At 40.6% G+C, this 19,930-nt stretch overlaps 1 protein-coding gene across 2 annotated transcripts; it reads left to right on the top strand.

The window, feature by feature from the left end:
- The first annotated feature begins 11,814 nt into the window (after positions 1–11,814).
- Positions 11,815–16,094, top strand: osr2 (odd-skipped related transciption factor 2). Of its 2 annotated transcripts, none has more exons than XM_005930163.3 (4): positions 11,815–12,092; positions 14,141–14,824; positions 15,175–15,274; positions 15,575–16,094. In XM_005930163.3, exons 2-4 carry the CDS (start codon positions 14,178–14,180, stop codon positions 15,755–15,757), a joined length of 930 nt encoding a protein of 309 aa, XP_005930225.1. In that variant the 5' UTR covers positions 11,815–12,092; positions 14,141–14,177; the 3' UTR covers positions 15,758–16,094. The 2 variants fall into 2 exon arrangements, with proteins under 2 accessions (XP_005930225.1, XP_005930226.1); XM_005930164.3 differs by having other exon boundaries at positions 11,817–12,092; positions 15,657–16,094.
- The last annotated feature ends 3,836 nt before the right edge of the window (positions 16,095–19,930 follow it).

Consider the following 19,930-nt stretch of genomic DNA (forward strand, 5'->3'; position numbering starts at 1 on the left):
GACCTGTAGCGAGAGTGAGAATCATAAAGAGGAAGAAAAGGGAGCAGGGATATGAGGTGGAAGTTGAATATTTATGGAATTCAAAAGGAGCTGGAATGAGAAAGGCTTTCAAAAGGTGATTTCCGAAGACAGATGCCGAATTTGAGCATGTGATTCACCGCATCTTCTATTTCAAGAAAGAAAGCACACGCTATGATTCACAGATTCATGCAGACACACACTGAAAGGCCCAGAGAGATCAATAACAGTTGATGTTTTTGTTGCTGTGTACAAGAAAAAGAGAGGATGGCTGAATATTTATAGGCAGGATCCCCCTGTCCACCAGCGAGGCCGGGCCCAGGCTTGCAGCACCTGGACAGTTACAGATCCCCACAGTCCACTTCAACTTCTTGGACGCACCTTACACCACGGGAGCCTGCGTTACCTCTTCTCTCCCGCCAGCAAGAGTCCTCTGCTTCCATCTCCCTGCATGCACTTATCTAGTGTTTATTCTCTCAAATAGTAACAAAAGGACCGGCCGCAGAGAACTGTATCTTTTTACAATGTGGTGACATCACTTGTAAAAGTAGTGGGGTAAACACACAGAGCTTGGGCTCCTGGTTTTCCAGGTTTACAGTTCCCCTCCTGTCCATCTAGCGGGGCCCAGTGTAACCCCTGGTGATCCCTGTACTGCTGTCTGACTCCTGATTGGGGTCAGGAACATTGCTCACATTGGTTTCACAGCCCAATTAAATCACTCTGGTGGACACTGTTGTACAGTGCTGTTGATTCAGTCAGTGAGGAGGAGCTGGGGAAAACTTTTCTTCATTTTGCACCATAACACAAAGCATATGAGCATATGAACCTTTAGCACTTACAGGGTGAGTGAAAAGATAATTGAGATAATGAAAAATAATATCATCCAATTTATCACAAAGAAAACAGGGACCAGCTGGAGTCATAAAGGGAAAGGAAACAAACAAAATCCTTATGAGGGCCACGGAGAATATATGAATGGATAGTATTTTATGTTATTACTGAATGTGCAATAAAAGCCTCAAAGCTCAAGCTATCCATTGAAATGTCAAATGTACCATCTAAGTCAATTGAGTGTAAGCCAGCAGTTAAGCTTGTCACTTCAATATGAGCTCAGACATCTGAGCGTAACACCGCTATAACAGCGAATTTCTGGTTACCCACACTTGGCCTGAAAATACCAATTATGCTGCTCATATGGTTGTGTTTAATCAAATCTGTTGATATTTTCCTCCATCGCCTTATGTTTTCTCAGATGAACAATGTGACTGGACAGTTTCCAGACAAGAATTCCACTGACAAGGAAATCCGCCCACCTCGGATGTGGTCTCTAACTCAGTGCACTGTGAGCAAAATCCAAAGCCGGAGTGTTGGTTGTTGGAATGGTTGGATCTGGGATGAAAGTGAATGACAGGATGGGATTAATTTAGGTGATAACGGTAAGCTGCAGCTCAGTCACTACATCAGTAAGATTGAGTGCTGCGTTGTGCATTTTACATTTAAATTGAGCATCCCTGTTGTATTTGTACTGCAATGGCTGCCACAACGTATCCCTGTTTAGCTGGAGCGAAGAAAAAGAGAATGGGTCTTGACTTTAAGTAAAACCAGGGAGGATCAGCTGATCTTCAGCTGTACAGTCAGAGACATGGAGCTGGTTTCTGCTAGTTACTGGGCCACTGCGCTGCAGTCAGCGCTGTAATGAGGAGCATTTGTCTCTGCTTCCTCGCTGCGGTCACTTTGACAGCATCTGTTGACTGTTGCTGCGCCCCCCTTTTCCACCAACCCCAACCAAAAGTCCCAGATACACAACAGCTAAATAAAAACACACAAATTAGCCATGTGGACCATGGTAAACATTTCCAGCTTCACAGTCCACACCAGCTGCAGCTCCACAATGTTACATGCGTTGCTATACAGCACAAAGCCTACCTCGCAAGCTCCTCCAAGGGAAGACCTTTAACCTGAGTAGCCTCCATAGATGACAGAAAAGAGTGGTATCATGCTTACCATACCATGTTTTTAACCAGCAATGGCTACATCCAGTAGAGCTCAACATCTGGATTTGGAGATTTGCCTCTAGGGACATGGGGGAGAGAAAGTCCAATATTAAGTCTTGTTTCGCTCTTTGGTTTTGTTCTTCTGTATAAGATTCAGAGAGCTTCTTTGTCTGCTGCAGTGTCTGTTGATAAGCAGGTAGTATACAGCAAAAAGAGGGAAAAAAAGCTGCAGATGCCATAGACCCAAGGTGAACCGCACAGGTCAGTGCTATATACATAAAAATTGAATTGAACTTAAGGTGCAAATACATTATAAACTTGGGCGGCTCAAAAGTGTTTTCATATCTCAGCTGCATGTATTGTTACAATAGAGTAAAATTTTGTGCAACCTCCCTTTCAGTTTGCTTCAAACTGACCTGCACAGGTCACCTTGTACTACCAAATCTACTGTGCCAAATTCTATAAAAAATCTGTTGCCTTTATGGAATCATTTAGAATTACCAAGTGCAATATTACCGGAGGGGCAGCAATCAATTCCCATGTTTAAACCAGTAATGCATCCACCATAAGCGTTAACAAAGATTTATAAACCTAAAAAGTCAGAGTAATTGTGGATATGGACCTTTTATGGTATTTTTAACAGCTCCCAGTGCTGTGGAACCAGGCTCTGGATCCCCTAGAGCCTCTAACAGCAAGCCCTCCGTGAACATCCCGGGGACTGCATTCCCTTTCCCTTTTTCTGCTGGTAGTGCTACACCACATGTGAAATCAATACCACATCATTTATAGCCAGTTCTCACTTGTGCCATCAAATCTGAAACTTATTGCCAAAAGTATTACTATTTTTTAATACTCTCTCTTCAAAGATAAAACTCACTTTATGAAAAGCAAGAGGGAAAAAAAGAAAAAGATAAGAAACCATAGCTCCAAGGAACAAAATGACAGAATATTTAAAGGGTGTCAAAGAGTGCACTTTCGAATGTATCAATGCCTATTAATGCCGTTCCTGTTTCATTCTTAGTAGTAAATGATTTCTTGAGAAGCGTTTCAATTTCATGCCTAAACGGCAAGGGCGTGTGATGAGAGCGTCCAGAGCGTTAAGCTGGATATTCAGGGTCCTCCACCAGCTCTAGGCCCTCTCGTAGGTGTTTAATAATAAAGCCTCGGTTCATCCAGCTGAGCAATTTGACTGAGATTATGTGCTTCACAGACCAACCCCAGGGCCCTTTAACTTTCATAAAACATAATCCTGGAACACACTTACACCATCCATCATACTGACACCCCGTGCGTATGCAAAGACACATTTTTTTGTTTTACAGTGACAGGTGAAATTCAAGGCTTTTAGCAAATATTAAATCTGTGAAAACATACAGACAGTTTTCTTCACCTGTCTCATTCAGGACGGTGCAGCAACAAGCATGGCACGGCTGAGCATTTGCTAAAGTCTGAATGCGAACCTCCACTTATGTGAGAAATCTGTGATTTGTGAGCAGTTTTAACGTGAGCTCACACCTCTCTCTGCAAGCCCCTCAACGTCCAATTACAACATTCAAACGCCGGCGACAAGAACCTGTTTCCATCCAAAAGAGTAAGAGGGGAATGTAGTTCTCTTTCCTCTGTGGTATTGGGAGTATTTTACCAGAACCTGGGCACCGCTCAAAAGTCTATGTAAGGACACAGTTGCTGGTTTTTCTGCGCATTTCCACTCCCATCAGACACAGCAGCACACAACACTCACTCGATCTTGCCACAGGAGGACTTTTTCCATCAACTTCAAACAAATACTCAAGTTGTGACTCGACTTCCCCCTGGTTTTACGACAAAGCACCAGTGTTGGTATAAAACAGGTCATTGGGACCTCCCCAGGACTAGTTTGGTGGAGTCGTGCAACCTGCCAATATCCACAGCAGCCCAGGAGCCCCCCTCCCAACCCCCCACACCCCCACCTGACCAATAACTCCACTCTCACCCATATGTCGTAAACAGCTTAAAACCCTATTAAAAGCACAAATACATTTCAGAAACTAAGTGGACATTTATAAAACAATATTTCCTGTCTGTGAGTTGACTGCATGACTGTGGTGACTGTGTGACTGTATGGATGCAGAAGCTTATAATGTATTCCTAGTGGTGGTCAAACTTTTCCCTGGCTACAAGTTGTGAACATGCATCCTATAAATGCATCAGTAAAAGACGGTGATTTACTGGGCTGGAAGGGAAGTGATTACGAGTGACTGATGAGAGAGCAAAAGCAACCTCCCTAAAGACTGCACCTGTGTATATTAACATTTACTTAGCGTGTGTGTACGTGTGCGAGTTCGTACGAGTGTGCGCCGACGTAATAATGCCTGAGAGCGTTTTTGTGTGCTTGTGCGTATGCGTGTGTGGGTCCTCACGCTAAATGCAACCATACAGGCATCCGAGCTATTAATGCAAACCACAGAGGAGCAGAAATCCATCAATAACACAAGAGTCCATTCAAAAAAAAAAAAAAAGATGTTATTTTAGTTCAAAGAGTAGGCGGGAAATCACAGGGGGAGAAGCAACAAGGCTGGACTCCAGCCAGAAAGGATATTTTTAGTCGAAGAAAAACAATTCCCCTTTTCTATCTTTTATGATAGTAATGTCTTGGTGAGTCCCTGGCAGAAAAATGATAACACGCTGAAGAAATATTGCTCCTTGTGGGTACATTTAATTAGATAGTCTTATGCTCATATGAAAATCTGAGAGAAGTGCCTCTGTCCCAAAGGTACTTCACAGCCAAAGGTCCTTTTTGTAACAGTGTCAAGATCTGCTCTCATTCTTTTCTTTTTCTTTTTTTTTTTTAAGTGGAAAGCCATTTCCTGACTCTCTTTGTAATGCACATAAGTCTGGCACATCACAAAGGGAGAGAAAGGCAAGGGAATAAAGAAATTATATGAAATCACACAGGATGAATGTTATTGTTGTTGCTGTTGATGTGGGAAAATGACTTGGTCTATTGCATTATTCATTCCTCTTCCAACAACTTCACAGAGATTTTTTCGAGGAGGCTTGATTTCACCAAAATCACGACTAGTAGTCTTGATCAACAGTTTTTTAAAGCCATTCCTCCGTTTCTCCATTCCTCAGTTCAGCCCTTTTCACTGGCCCATTTCTCCATCTGCTTCTTCAAACATCTGCAGCCCCTTCCATTCTGCAATTCCTCCATTCCTTCATCTTCCTATCCATCAAACCTCTCTTTTCTTTGTCCACCCAAGCTCTGTTAAATCTCCCCGTGCTTTAATCACTCAATCTTTGCTCTATTTCCATCTTTCCATCTCACCGCAGGTAAAGGACTGACTGAGCGGTCGCTGGGACCTGTTAAAAATGTCACTTCTGACAGACTGGATGAGACACTGCACCGCTGTGTTGATTTATCCTTCCAGCGTGCTGCAGTAACTTTGTTAACGTCTCTCATCAGCCTATTAACAACACTTGAGCACGGCCAGGAAACAGGTGCTGGGAGAGTTTTACTGTCCATCACCTCACCAGCAGGAGCTGATCAGCAGAAAAGGAGTGCAGGCATAGTTACATCAGAGGAGCCAGTGCTTTGAGCCCACAAAGACACAACTTCAATAAAAAGCAGTAGAATGTGCGTTGCTTGTTTTAGTGGAAATCAGCGTGAGAGAGAAACCGTGACAGAAAGGAGACTGAAAGCAAAGTTAGAAGTTGTATAAAGTTGTGTGAATGGCTGTGTTTGTGGGCTGTTTGCTGAGATTTTGCTCTTTTCAAAGAGAAGCGCACATTTCCTTTGTGTTTCATTAAGCTCTAACCGTCGTCGCCAATATGAACTTTTGTTCCATTAAATACATTTTTGATTTGTGGCAGATTTTGACCAAGAAAGGCCTGAAAGATGAGGTGCCAATCAGTCCCTGTTCAGTCAGAGAAGTGGTAAAGCAGCAATGATGCAATGGTTGAAGGGCAACAAGGCATAACAAGCTTTTCTTTTTTTCTTTTTTTTTAAAGCACCACAGCCCTTACACCAGCAGAGCAGCTGAATCCAGAAATCCCCACCCGGCAACAAAAAGGTCATGGCTTTCACAGCTCAGCCATGAAGAGCTTCAGAACGTTCTATGAGAAAATACCATTTTCATGACGAGAGTGTACAACAATGCAAAAATGCAGTGACCTTGCAGCGGGGAGAATATGCTGGAGACAGTTTGATATGACCCTCTCTGCCTATATTGTAGCGGTGGAGGAAGCGGAGCCCAGAGCCTGCAGGGTAATGTTCACCTAAACCAGCTCTCCTGCTGGCTTTTTACACACATATACCAACACAGCTGTGATGAGGTGGGGAGTGGTGCGGCTTGCACAAATCATCATTTTTGTCTTAGTTTCCTTAATTTCAATCTCCAGTTTTTCCATGTTTCTGTGGAAATCTTTCCATTCCAGCATTTTGTAACACTCCTCCTGCCCTTCTATCATTTAATCCTTAAGCTGTCAGTTAGTGCTTCAATTTTTCTGCTTCTAGACAGGTACCAAAGAGATACAGGCATTATAATTTGCTCACAGTCAGTTAAAAGTCTCAGTTAAGTGTTAAATGGACCTTTAATGAATACTGACTAATATAAAGACTGACATAGTGCTAATTTTTAAGTCAAACCCGTTGAGTTGACAAAGATCAGATGATCTATCAGACATTTTTGAGGCACATTTATGATCATATACAGATCCCTCTCCTCCTCACTTCCCTGCTTGCCATCACAGCAGACAACAAATAACTGAAAATGTCATCTTCGTGGCAGAGAGCTCCACAGAAGCACCCGGCCAAGCGGAGGAGCAGACAAGCCGAGGAAGCTATTTGCTGACAAATGGGATTTGGTGTTGGGCTTGAGCAGCTTTAACTGGTGGGTTTTATTGGTTGATGGAGCACAATATCATGGCGGTTTTCTTCTCTATGCCTCTCTGGTAGCGTGGATAACATTGCAGGGAGTAAAGGCATTTGGTCACGCAAAGGTGCTGTTAAACAGATGGCAGGAGACCAGTGAAGAGAGTGGCACTGGACAGCAGATGGAGAAAACATCATGCGGAGACCAGAAGAATGCAACACATATATATCTGAGACTCTGCCAGCATATGATCCTCCTCTAGTTTTTAACAAGTATAATGTTTTCAGTGAGGTTTCAAACTGTGCCCTAAATGAAAAAAAAGAAAAAAAAAAAAATACTTAGATACTTAGATAATTATTTTTTCATGGCCAGTGGTGATTTCATAAATGACATTTAAGCCCCCAGTTCTAAAAGTGACAGTCATGCACTCGTCACTGAATCATACGGCCTATGATGATAGATCATAAAATGTTTCAGTATTTTGAGGTTAATCCAACAGGGGGCAATCTTGTACAATAAAGCAGGAGCAAAAGCTTTCTGCTGTCACAGCTGCACTACAATATGCTTTGCAGTGTGCAGGATGTTTTTCTCCTCGGATTCTCCAACCAGTCTGGGACAGTATTTTCTTTTTTTTTTAGCTGCTACTTATTTTTTATTTTCATTTGATAAACATGGGTTTTTAATCACCATTCTCTGTATATCCTGTCAGATTTAAACTAACTTTCTGAACTTGGTCTCACATAATAGCTTCCAGTGATATTAGTTAACTGGAAACTTCAAAAGACAGTTAAAATTAGTATCTTGTGTCTAAAAAGTCACAATAGCTCAGATGGATAGCTTGTTCTAACAAGTCCACACTAACTGTATTTACCTTTGTTGAGTGGATAATTTTCTTAAATGTCATGAAAAAGATCTGTTTTAAATTTCAGAAATTCAGAAGAAGGTTTATAAAGCATGGCAGCCACTACAGAGGGAAGTGTTAAAACAAAAGAAAAGAAAGAGAAAAGGCCAAGCCCATGCTGTAAAAGACAACACCAAATAACAGCATACCAATGTTATTGTAAAACAGATATGTCTTTGTACCTATGAATTATATACTTAATAGTTTGTGTATCTTTTAGTTTTGTTTCTAGAAGAAAATATATTTACAATACACTGTGCCAACTTCATTACACGCTGACATAAAACAGAAAGTCTTAGTAAAATTCCATTTCGTTCTCAAATAACAACAATCAAGAACCCATGAGGTAAGAGAAGCATAACCCCCCGTTTTTCTAGAAATGTACAATTTCAGGTAAAAGGGTGTGATGTGGAGGAAAATGTGACTTTGGGGGGTCTTTGAATCAAAAACACCCCATACTCAGAGCTGCTGCTGGGACAGGATGAGTGCGAGTGTAGGTGGGGATGTGGGGGGTTTGAAACCACAGCAGGCAGGTAACAGTGACAGGTTTACCTCCCCCTGCTCTTATACTATGGACCTGACATCCTGTCTGCCAATATACACAGAGACACATCAACACGGAGAGACAAACAGGCCCAGTCAGCCTCCAGAACAGGCCAACAGCTCCACGTTTTCAGTCAAGGGCTCCACATGTGGGTACGGCAGAGGTAAGACGCAGCATGTGAATGTGAGGCGACGCTATTTGACAGGATATTAAAGGTCAAATACAGACATGTTGAAACTATTTTGTGTTATCTCAAGAGCTCGCTCACATCTCCAGAGCTGGGACAGTGAATCTCTAAAATAAGAGCTGTATGGCAGGAGTGGGCCATGACAGCATTTTAGTCACTCTGTTATAGAGGATAGGCATAAAAAGGTTTAACACCATTTCTATAAAATAAAGGGGAGAAAACTACATTTAGCTTAAAAGGGATGTACATGACTGGCACGCCACAATTATTGTAAGCAAATAGTTTGGTTGGAAATATATTGCAAAACCCAAAAATGTCACACATGGCGTCAATAGCATTTGTATTTATTTATCTTCTACATTTCTAGATACATTCCTGTGCACACTTGTGTTTGACAAGTCCAAAACTCCATTCTGTATCCAAACCTGTTCCTTTAAATTTGGGAGAGCTTCATGGTTCCTGTTAGTCCTCTCTGCTGTCACTCAGTGTTACTGGAAGAGGAGTGTCGGCCATTACAGGCTTGGCAGCTGCACTGAGCTGCAACACTGATACTCTGTGGGAGTCTATCACAGAGAATGATGGCGGCTGCAGGGGACTTAGGGCAGGGCCAAAGGGCAAGACACTAACTTTCTGGCTCTGACATTACCCGAACTATAAAGACTACAGTAATCCTATAGCATAGATTAGTGCAACTGTAAAATCCAAACTGTAAAATAGAGGCCAAAATGTCCTGTCATGCGAGATAAAATTCCGACGCAGTAAACTTAATATTTATACTTAGGACATATTAGTATAGCGGTGATATCATAGGATAATCAAAAAGAATTGAAAACATTGAGCTACATTATGTTCACCTCCGGAACTGAATTAATATTCGTGTTAGTTTTGGATATTATTGATTTGAAGTAGTTATGTGTAGCATTTTTTTTAATACCACAAAAAAAAAAACAAATCCGTCTCATACACGAAGCAGTAAATTTTGCCGATAATAAGACGACTGTCTCACTGAAGAGTTTAACTTTTAACCTCACAAAAAAACTCCCACAGGAAGTCGGTATTCTCCTAGCAGAATTTTTGTGTGTATATTTCACGAGATTTTAATGAATTCAGACTGTTTAAATTATACTGGCAAATTCCAATTTTATTAATAGTGAATGTATATCTCTTACACAAGCACAAGATATACTTGAAAAAAAAATACTATTTATTTTAATCGGATTTTTTTTTTCAAGAACCAAAAAAAAGCATCATTTTCATTTTTCCAATTTTCCAGGGTGAACTGGATACGTTGAGAAAATGCCTTTATTTGTAATGTTAAAATGCATGGTTCTGTGTGTATTCTATTCTGTCTGTAGCTGTTGGGGTTTTTGACAGTGAAGATAGGAGGCTGGGGTGATATGAAACCGAACGAAAAACCACAAGCATGTTGTGTGCAGACGATGTTCTGCAGCTCTAAGAAAACGAAAATTAGGCTACATGAGCTCGTGGATAGACTTAACGTCTTAGACAAGCACTTTACTTGTTATCTCTCCTGTAACAGAGTAAAATCTCTCGTTCTGTTTTTCTGTCTTATGTGGTTATTAAAGGCGCACATTAATAGATCTAAAAGAATGCACTGCACAAATGAAATTATTTTCCCTCTTGTGGGTTTAAAGTCTGCCTTTCTTTTGATATAAATATATATCTATATATACAGAGAAAGAGAATTTATTCCGATCTGTGCACTTCAAGAATATCAGTTCGTTTTAAATTACGAGCTCATCCTGTGCACACCGGCTCCATTCACAGTGAAGCGCTTCTCTGCGATGTGAACAGAAAATGTAAAGTTGTTCTGTGAGACAGTGTTCTGTCAGAGCCGCGAATGCTTGAGAAAAGACAGGAGTTTGCTGTTGTAGCTATGCTACAATAGGCGGCGCTGCAGACCTGCATTCTGCAAAGTGTCTACAGCAAAGGAGGACCGCAACCAACTCCAAACCTCTGTCAGTCCTGCTGCACACCAACACCTCATATGTATCAGGCATATAGGAGAAAAATAACACTTCAAGAGATCGCAGAAATATATGTATATATAGAGATAGATAGATTGAGTACCTTTGATGGATTTGGGCATCTCATTAGAAAAAAAAGTATGTCAGGATGACTTTATGATTTTATTTAAAAACAAACTCAATCACAGTTTTATTAAGACGCCTCTTGATTAAAAAAAAATACATTTTAAACTTTTTTTATTTTATATATGAACTTCTTCAAGTACAATCTGCTCATGTGCCTGAAGTCACGTCTCTTTCTATGCAGCACAAAAGGCGTACACTCTTTAGCTTCTGGTTGAGGCTGTCAAAAAAAGTCTTCATTACTTTGCATCATAATCTGCGGCCAGAAACCAACCTCAATGTAATTAAAGGGCAGTGTGATTAATCTCATATAGTCTGTCACTGCACATAAATTCAATTTAAAAAAAAAAAAAACCGTCTGAATAATAATAATGATGTAAGAATGAGACTAAATTAAAACAACCAGCTCTGATTAATGCTTATCTGAACACACACATGCACAGTTTTCCCTTCATTTTATCGTATGCCATTTGTTAAGTATAGCTAGATGTTTATTTGTTGTGCTGGATGGGGGGACACCTGGGCTGATCAGCGTTGAAATGGGCATATAAAGGTTTTTAAAAAGGCAGGCAACAATTCCTGTGGTGTTTTTGCAACAGTATAATAACCGTAATAAGCACCCTTGTACAGGTGTTTTAACGCAAGTTACCAAAAAATAAGAAAAACAAATCAGCTGTCTTATGAATGCGAATTCTTTCTCTTTATTTTATCTCCTCTGTTTCTATCAAAAACCTTTCTCATTTTTTAACATTATTATTATTATTATTATTAATAATATTATTATTATTATTATTATTATTACCACAGTGAATTAAACCATTTAATGTTGTGGTTCTTGCATATGCCCTCCATTTCGCAAATGGGATCTATGGTTTCAAAAAGAAGGAGGAAAAAAAATCTTGTAAGCTCCTCAAGTATCCAAAAGCACGTTTTCAAAATCGTGGAACTGTGAGGTGGGGGGAAATGTTCAGGGTTTCCTCCCTGCTTCCAAACATGCCTCCAAAAGAAGCTATCAGCCTTGGCTGGATGGTATATGAGAGGTGTCAGAGGAGGCAAGTCGAACTGAGCACGCTCCTCTACTATGGTCTGGAGCCTTAGTTGCTATCCAAACACAAATAAACAGAGGGGAACATTGGAGTTAATGATAGAGGAGGGGGGTGGAGGCGTGTCGGGGGGCGGGCTGAGCGCTCGAGAGTCCTGGAGCACTAAAAAGTGAAGAACCGCACACTTCCAGCCCCAGCTCCGGACGGGACTCACACGCTGCTGCTGTCTCTCCTCCAAACTTTGCCTCTTTCCACATTTTTTCACAACTTGTCACATCTCTGCAAAAGTCCGAGACATCAGACTTGGCTGCATGGCTACATGAAAGTTTCATGGACTTGGATCTTGGAAAACTTTTAGCGACGCTTTATTGGAGCTCGTCGCCTCTATAGTTACTGTGGATTACTGACATACCGCAGGACCTTTGGCAGCTATTTATTGGGGTAAGATTCTGTTTGGCAGGGTAGGATTTATGTCTAAGGAAGGAGAACCAAACCAACATATTAGAAGTTGTTATCTTAAAAAAAGAAAAGAAAAGGTTTAGTGTCTAGGCTTTAAAGCAAAGACTCAAAGACTCTTAGAAAGTGATCAGCTTTTAATGACCAAACATTTCATTTTTTTTAAAGTGTTCTAGAGAGGAGTGTTGTTTCGTCATATTACTAACTAACTTGAGGTCACAGTTCACTCACGCTTTGACATTGCTGGCCTCCGTCCACGGCGCGCAGCATTACTAAAACAAACAGTGATCTTCGCATTTGTAAAGACTTGTCACGACTGATAGAAATGTAAAGCCTTCTGCCAAAAATAAACACATGAAAAGCTTTAAAAAATGAACCTTACAAGGACTCGAAGAACAAGATCGGACACTTGGCTGCTCCCGAAGTGTAAGCGCAGTCCAAAGGTGAGAACAAGAACAAGCTGAACGAACTCCCTGGGCAAAGAACAGCAAGTGCCTTCGCGGTGTCTCACGCTGCACCTGTGCGAAATTATATTTAACCCCTCACCATCGGTGAGAGGGAAAGCGAGGCAGAAAGAGCTGAAGGCAACGACCTGACCGAAACAAGCGACCGGTAGCTACCCTGACTACCGTGTGCGCAAGACTCACAGTCTGCAAGTGTGGATAATGGCTTAATCTCCGAGGCAGTTTCAGGACAGGCTGACTTCTGACATATTGTGTTAAAATATGATTTGGCTTGATCTGTCACAAAAGAAAAAGTGTAGATACCTAAATGATGTATTTTACTATCTAAACACAGCTCGCTTTTCTTCTTTTTCTTGATCATATCTAAAGGTCAGCACAACTGGCCTATTGCCAGTCCCGCGTTCACCATCTGGAGCCTTGAACTTCTACGGTGGATCTTCTTTTTTCTGTGTGGGAAAACATAACTTGTCATCCCCACAAACTCGGACACAAGCCAATTTTTATACTGTCAGCTCACCTCATTTGTCCTAAACAGCGGAGGGAGCTCGCTTCTGCTTTTGTTTAAGGGAAACATTATTCTTTTGAAATGTAGGTTAAATGCACAGGGGTCATTTGCTGCCATGTTGCCTTGCCCAGGGGAAGGGGGGGGGGAAACTTCATATGGAAAAAATAAATAAATAAATAGATAAATATTACATTAAAAACCTTAAAAGGAAAAAAGTGCCTATAAAATGAACTCTTCCAAAATAAAAATGAAAAGCACATGCATTTCCATCAGAGACAGACAGCGTGTATGTTTTGCTCCTTCAATTAATAATATATTTCATCTCTTCTGTCTAAATTTCAGACTTGTACAAATCCGGGCTGCTTACGTTTGTTTTGTTTGTTTTTTTATTGCGAAATACTAACTGCAACTTTAAAACACACACCAAGCTGTGCTTTCTAATTACCTCGTGTGAGATTTAGTGCTTCATTCAGAGTGATCTGAAATTGCAATTTGCAGTGTTAATCGATGCCACATGAGTTGTTTTACACCCACTTGATTTAATTATACTTTCGGTGACTGATTTGTTTCCTAAATTTTGATTTGAAGCGCATCTCCGTGTCGGGTGGGGGAGGAGGGGGGGCGACTGTGTTTTTACATTTCCTCAGTGGTTTCGCTTATGCAAAACAGAGGTTTAGATATTATAAGCAGGCCGGGACAGGCTAAAATAGGGCAATCCTTCTGCGCATTAACCTGTGCGTTTTATTCATCAGCTTCCTCGCGTTGAACCAGGTGCAAAAAATAAACTAAGCTAATTCATTATATATATGCCTAAATTAGGTTTAAAGGGGAGAGGGGGTGGCTGGGTATATTCACCTTTGCGAAAAACATATTTATATCAGTTTAATACAATAATGAAAAGTTACAATTTCAAAAAATAAAATCTTTTTAAACAGGTGCATTTAAGTAGTCTACCATAACCGGTAACTGAGACGTCACATTTTCTCTGTTCTTCTTTCCACACAATAACCAGTTCTTGGGATTAACACACAACGCTTATTGTTCGGTGTGTTCTGCATTCTCAGGGTTATCACCGTGTCTTCTGCAGAGGTCTGAGCCGAGATGGGGAGCAAAGCCCTGCACGCTCCGATCCCCCTGCACCCAGCCCTGCAGCTCACAAACTACTCCTTCCTGCAGGCCGTCAACACTTTCCCCGCTGACCAGCTGCAGGGACTGTACGGCCTCAGCGCCGTGCAAACCATGCACATGAACCACTGGACTCTTGGCTACCCACACATGCAGGGACTGAGGTCGACGATCACGGCAGCCGCCCAGGGTCTGGTCGACCCACGGATTCCCTTCCCAGCTTTGCCCTTCACCGCCGCGGCGCAGTTATTCCATCCAAAGCAAGCCACCGTCGCGCACGGCATCCCCTCGCTGCAAAAGGACAGGCCGAGATTTGACTTCGCGAACCTGGCCCTCGCTGCCACGCAGGAGGACCCACCGAAAGCTGCGGACCTGGCAAAGCTGGCATCGGGACTAGGGGGAACCATCTCCGAGCTGAGCAAGCTGTCCCCGGACAGAAAACCCACCAGGGGCAGGCTACCATCCAAGACTAAAAAGGAATTTATTTGTAAGTTCTGCGGCAGGCATTTTACCAAGTCCTACAACCTCTTAATCCACGAGAGGACCCACACAGATGAGAGGCCCTATACTTGTGACATTTGCCACAAGGCTTTCAGAAGACAAGACCATCTCAGAGACCACAGGTAAGACGGATTTATGGGATATTATACGCACTGGGTTAGGACGAGGGGGTCAGCAATTTCCAGCAGCAATGATGATTTGTGATTTTAAGTCTCAGATATCTCGATTTAAGTTAATAGCCTCTCCAGAACCGGCCATTAAAATTATATTCCTTAATTTGTGCTATAAAATGCAAGCAGGCCTGTTCCCTAAAACTTCTCCACGAGGGCGCTAAAGCACTTTTCAGCATTAAGTTGGACATTCATAACTTGCACAGTGGAGATTTTCGGCTCTGTGACTGTGGGCTCTGTAACATTTACAAGTAACTTCGTGCATGAGCGGGCATTGATTAAGTGTCATTTCTGTTTTACAGATACATCCACTCCAAGGAAAAACCGTTCAAATGTCAAGAATGTGGGAAGGGATTCTGTCAGTCTCGAACTCTAGCCGTCCATAAAACCTTACACATGCAGGTAAGCTCAGAATCTTAACGCGACCTTTAACGTGTGATACTCTCTGATCATAATTCACCTGTCTACTGCATGCATGGGGGTGGAAAAAGAAAGCCTCACAAAACCTATCACTAAATTAAAAACAAAAAATGTGAGTCAGAGATCCACAGAAAATAATACAATAAAAATAAAAAATAATATGCAAACAAGTAAATTAGATCTGACACGACAGTGGATTTATCAGATTATTGAAAGATTGAACTGATAGACCTTCTATCCAATTAAAGGCAATAATCCTTTGCTTGCTTTAAATCTAAACAGGAATCTCCACACAAATGCCCCACATGCGGAAGAACCTTTAATCAAAGAAGTAACCTGAAAACTCACCTTCTCACCCATACAGACATCAAGCCCTACAGCTGTGGCCGCTGCGGAAAGGTGTTTCGGCGCAACTGTGACTTGCGACGGCACAGTTTGACGCACAGCCCACATCAGGACTACTAGCCTGGAGAAACAAAAATAACAATGGACAAAACGCAGAAAGACAAATCAGCGACATTTTTCTTTTGGATCAAGGACAATCTTCAAGTGAGGACATGTTTACTTCAGCACGTTTTAGAGTGGGATTTGGTTGCACCTCAAGCGGAACAACAGCGGAGCCAGTGCCATGTCCAACTTTCACACCACCTGTAAATATCAAATGTACATAATGTTGTTGCTCATGTTGTTGTGTTTTTTTAATGTTCTTTTTCTGACCTTGAAATGGTAAAGTTGTCAAAAAACAGTCATAAATTTAAAGTATGTTAAATTGTATTTTAGAAATAAATATTTCCATGATACAGTTGGATTTCCCCCCGTTTTTATTTCTCATTTTCACTGCCACGAAACAGAGGACACAGTGTTACAGCCCAAAAAGCAATATTTAGGTGAAATCTTTTACCATGGTCATCAAGTTAATAGTCTGTATGTTTACAGCCGGCGGGCAGTGAGAGCTTATGTGGCGGACGTGTTGGGCTTTTTAGCAGGGAGTTAGCAGGAAACACCACATGACAGAAAGCCCCGAGGACGTCTTTAGCTCCTGGAAAAGAGCATAACTTCATAAGTACAATCCTGTGTGCCATCGCGGGTGATAATTGATCATAAAGTTTACAATGATTTTTCTTCGAATAAAAGTTATGACCATGTAACGGTCAGTCATTACGCACTGTCTGCCAACCACCTCTCAGTGTCTGTACGTCTCAGAATTATTAGCCTCTATTATTATCTTAGGCTACATGTCCTCTACAGAGGCTGATCAGTATTATATTAGCCGCATTAGCGGCCATATCACATGTCTTTATCTAGATCACCTCTGACATCATAAGTGACCTGCAAAACGGCAGAAGGAACCATCAGCGCTCAGAAGGCATTTTCACGCAGCCGTGTGTCTGCGTCTGTCCTCAGATGGTGGTTCAGAAATGTTTTTAGGAACCTGCTGTGTTACCGAGCCATATTCGAAATGTAAAACACCTGTACCACTCAGCTGCTGACGTCTAATGGGCCTGACGTGAGTCTCCTAGTTTAATTTTTGGACCTATATGCGCCATAGACTAATTTTATGAATTAAAAAATATATATACAAAGATTATTTCTCAAGTCCTTATGATTCAGTTCAATTTTATTTATATAGCGCCAAATCACAACAAAAGGCGCTTCATAGATACAGAGGCAAATAGCCACAAATAGCCTCAAGCAGAAATGGAGAGCGTTTTGTAAGAACTCATTTACACTGTGGTTTAAATTTTGCGTAGATACACAGAAAAACCCACCAAGATCTGGATTTCATCCAACTAAACTTTGACCGACCACTGATTAACCACCAAGCCTGCTGCCTGTGACAGGACGAGCTCGTCTATAATGTGTTGGGTGTTTTTTTTTTTTTTTTTATCATTTGGTGAAGTCAAAGCGAGATTCTCTCCTCTGACTCTCTTCTCATCTCTGTGTCTCTCGGTGTTATCTGGCCTTCGGGCCCTTTGTGTCCCCGTTTCAAGAGCCAGCGGTGGCTACTGACTGCTCGCCTGAAACTTGATTTTCACCTTACGGTGCAATTAATTGCACGAAATAGTAGCATTTATTTCTAATGGGCTCGAAAATAGGGTCTGGAACAAGTGGTTACAATAACATCAGGAGATTTAAAAGTGCGTTCATTGCTGCTGAAAGGCCATTAACTAAGGCCCGTTTTATTGCGCACTGCGGGCTAGGATTTTCCTAATTATTTTCTAAAAGGAAAGACAACAAAGTGCGACGTCTCCAGCGAGCTCATAAAAAAAATTAAAAAAAGAAGGGGGAAAGTATTTGAGCTGTTTGACAATCACATAAAAACATAATTCATTAGTAAAACATAAAAAAATTCAATCTGAAAACTATATAATATGAAAAAACACACACAAAAAGGTCATGTAATAATAATAATAATAATAATAATAATAATAATAATAATGTTTGATATATATATATATATATACATATATATACATATACACACATATATATATGTTTAGAATATATTTGAATATAATTTGTTTGAATTTGTAATAAACGTTTATGAAACAAATTGTTATCATTTTAATAAACAAGAAAAAAACAAATGAAAAAATAAACATTTTGACGCCTCGACAACAGATGTAACATAATGCAGGAACCGACTAATAAGAATAAATGCAAAATATCTGTTACAATATGCAGTTTAATTTGAAAGTAATTTTCTGCCATTCTTGTCCTCCTCAGTGGAAATATACATTTTTATATGTGCTTGAACAAAGCCGTTTAGCCTTTCTAAAGAAGTATTTATTTAATATTGTTTAATTAATTGTTTAGTTAATCCATGTATTGCTGTAAGTATTTAGCAAAAAACCCTTTATTTTTAACCCGAAATAAATCTTTGATAGCCTCAACTGAAATGCTGTAGTGGAAAACCACTAATTTAGGCAGTTTACGTGGAACATATCATTCGTGGAGAATAACAACAGAAGATTCCTAATTTATCTCTGGCTTTAAAGACTTGGATTGTGGCACAGTACGCTGGTTTCCTTTGGATTCCAGATTCAACCTGCTGGTCTAAGAAGTGAGATAACTTGATATCAGATATTTTTCTGTATTAATTTAAAGCATCCTGGCCAGAAAGGGCTTCAGAATAGTAACATTAACTGTGGGTGACCACTTGACTCTGACACTGTACGCATAGTTGGCAAAGCGTGGCCGGTCACAGGGCGATCGTCATCCTTGACCGACTTATGTGGACTGTATCCTCATGAAGCTTTACAGCAGACGAGAGACTGTCCGGACTATAGGCCACTACAGGCCAGACCTCATATCTGCAGTGCTTCTGACCCTATGTGCGGCGTGCGGAAGACACTTTTTTTAAAGGTTTCATCACGAAAAAAAAGACAGATGATGGTCTGATCTCAAAGATAGGTGATTAAATAAATAAATCAAACAAACAAACAAACATACAAACATATTCAGCAAACCACTGAAGACGTGAAATATACTGACGGCAGGGTGAAGTTGGATTTTTGTTGTTTAAGCTATAAAACTGCTATAATTTGCATTTTTTTCTTGTATGTTATGACTGCTGTTCACTTTAAATATGACAAGATTGCTTACTTAACCACTGGAGCAACATAACTCAACATTACGACTAAAAAAATTATAAAAGAAATATTTTATCTGTCAACGAACTCCTTGGACGCACAAATTAGCAAGATCATTTCTCAGCAAAGGTGTTCAAGTGACAGTGCGATAAAGGTTGAGTCTAACCCGTTCTTTTATGCAATTCATACAGTTGTCCGTTGACATTATTACGTTTCATGTCTGAAAAATAACCAGTGACCCTAAAAAAAACCCGAGATCCGTGAAAGACAGAAATGGTTTACATTTTAGTATATTTTCGTTGCCCTCAGTATATTCTTCTTCATTTTAAATTCCAGTATGTAAGATATTTATCATGTCACAGTGTGTCTGCGTTGGTAAATTTCACCTAACCTCCAGATATAGGCCTGTGTTACTCTGGCAGTTGAGATATATTTAGAGTTGAGATATATGATGAGATGCTTAAAATCCGCACAGTTTCCCTGTGTGAAATGCAAACATAATTTTCTTATCGTCTCCACTATTCACTTTCATTGACTTCTGCAATGACCTAGGTCCCAGAAGGTTGAAATTGAAACTCTTATGGACTACGATGGTAAATAAGAACATTTTGTTACATTATAACAAAAAAATAAAAATAATAGAAAATTATAATCAAGAATACACATTCACTATGCTGAGCACTGTGAGGTTCACGCAATCGCTCTTTCGGCAAAGGTGAGCTTCCGCTGCCATAAAAAGGGTAGGGGCGTGCTTAAGCGATGACGATTATTATGCGAAGAGATCCCTTCCTGTACTTGTTAGAGAGTCCGGATTTGTAGACACTCTTTCGTTTTAATAGGAATAAAGGTATTTGTTATATCAAAACCTGACGGCATGGAAACATCCGGAGTTGCTGTAACCGAAGAAGATAATGCCTGTTAACTGATCAAATCACAAATGAAATTTCTCTTGAGTTACTTATGTTTATACGTTGTGTATGTAAATCTACCTGCGAAACGCAAATTTCCCACTGAAAAACGCAACACCAAGCATACGGAAGCCGCG

Source organism: Haplochromis burtoni, unplaced genomic scaffold (assembly GCF_018398535.1).
Source record: "Haplochromis burtoni strain Fernald_Lab_line unplaced genomic scaffold, NCSU_Asbu1 Contig_130, whole genome shotgun sequence".
NCBI lineage: Eukaryota > Metazoa > Chordata > Actinopteri > Cichliformes > Cichlidae > Haplochromis > Haplochromis burtoni.

What these genes read in the sequence shown, in the direction of transcription:
- osr2 (XM_005930163.3), top strand. Translation starts at nt 14,178, where the DNA reads ATGGGGAGCAAAGCCCTGCACGCTCCGATCCCCCTGCACCCAGCCCTG. An exon ending in GACCATCTCAGAGACCACAG is followed by an intron (nt 14,825 to 15,174) that starts GTAAGACGGATT and finishes TCTGTTTTACAG; the next exon opens with ATACATCCACTCCAAGGAAA. An exon ending in ATAAAACCTTACACATGCAG is followed by an intron (nt 15,275 to 15,574) that starts GTAAGCTCAGAA and finishes AAATCTAAACAG; the next exon opens with GAATCTCCACACAAATGCCC.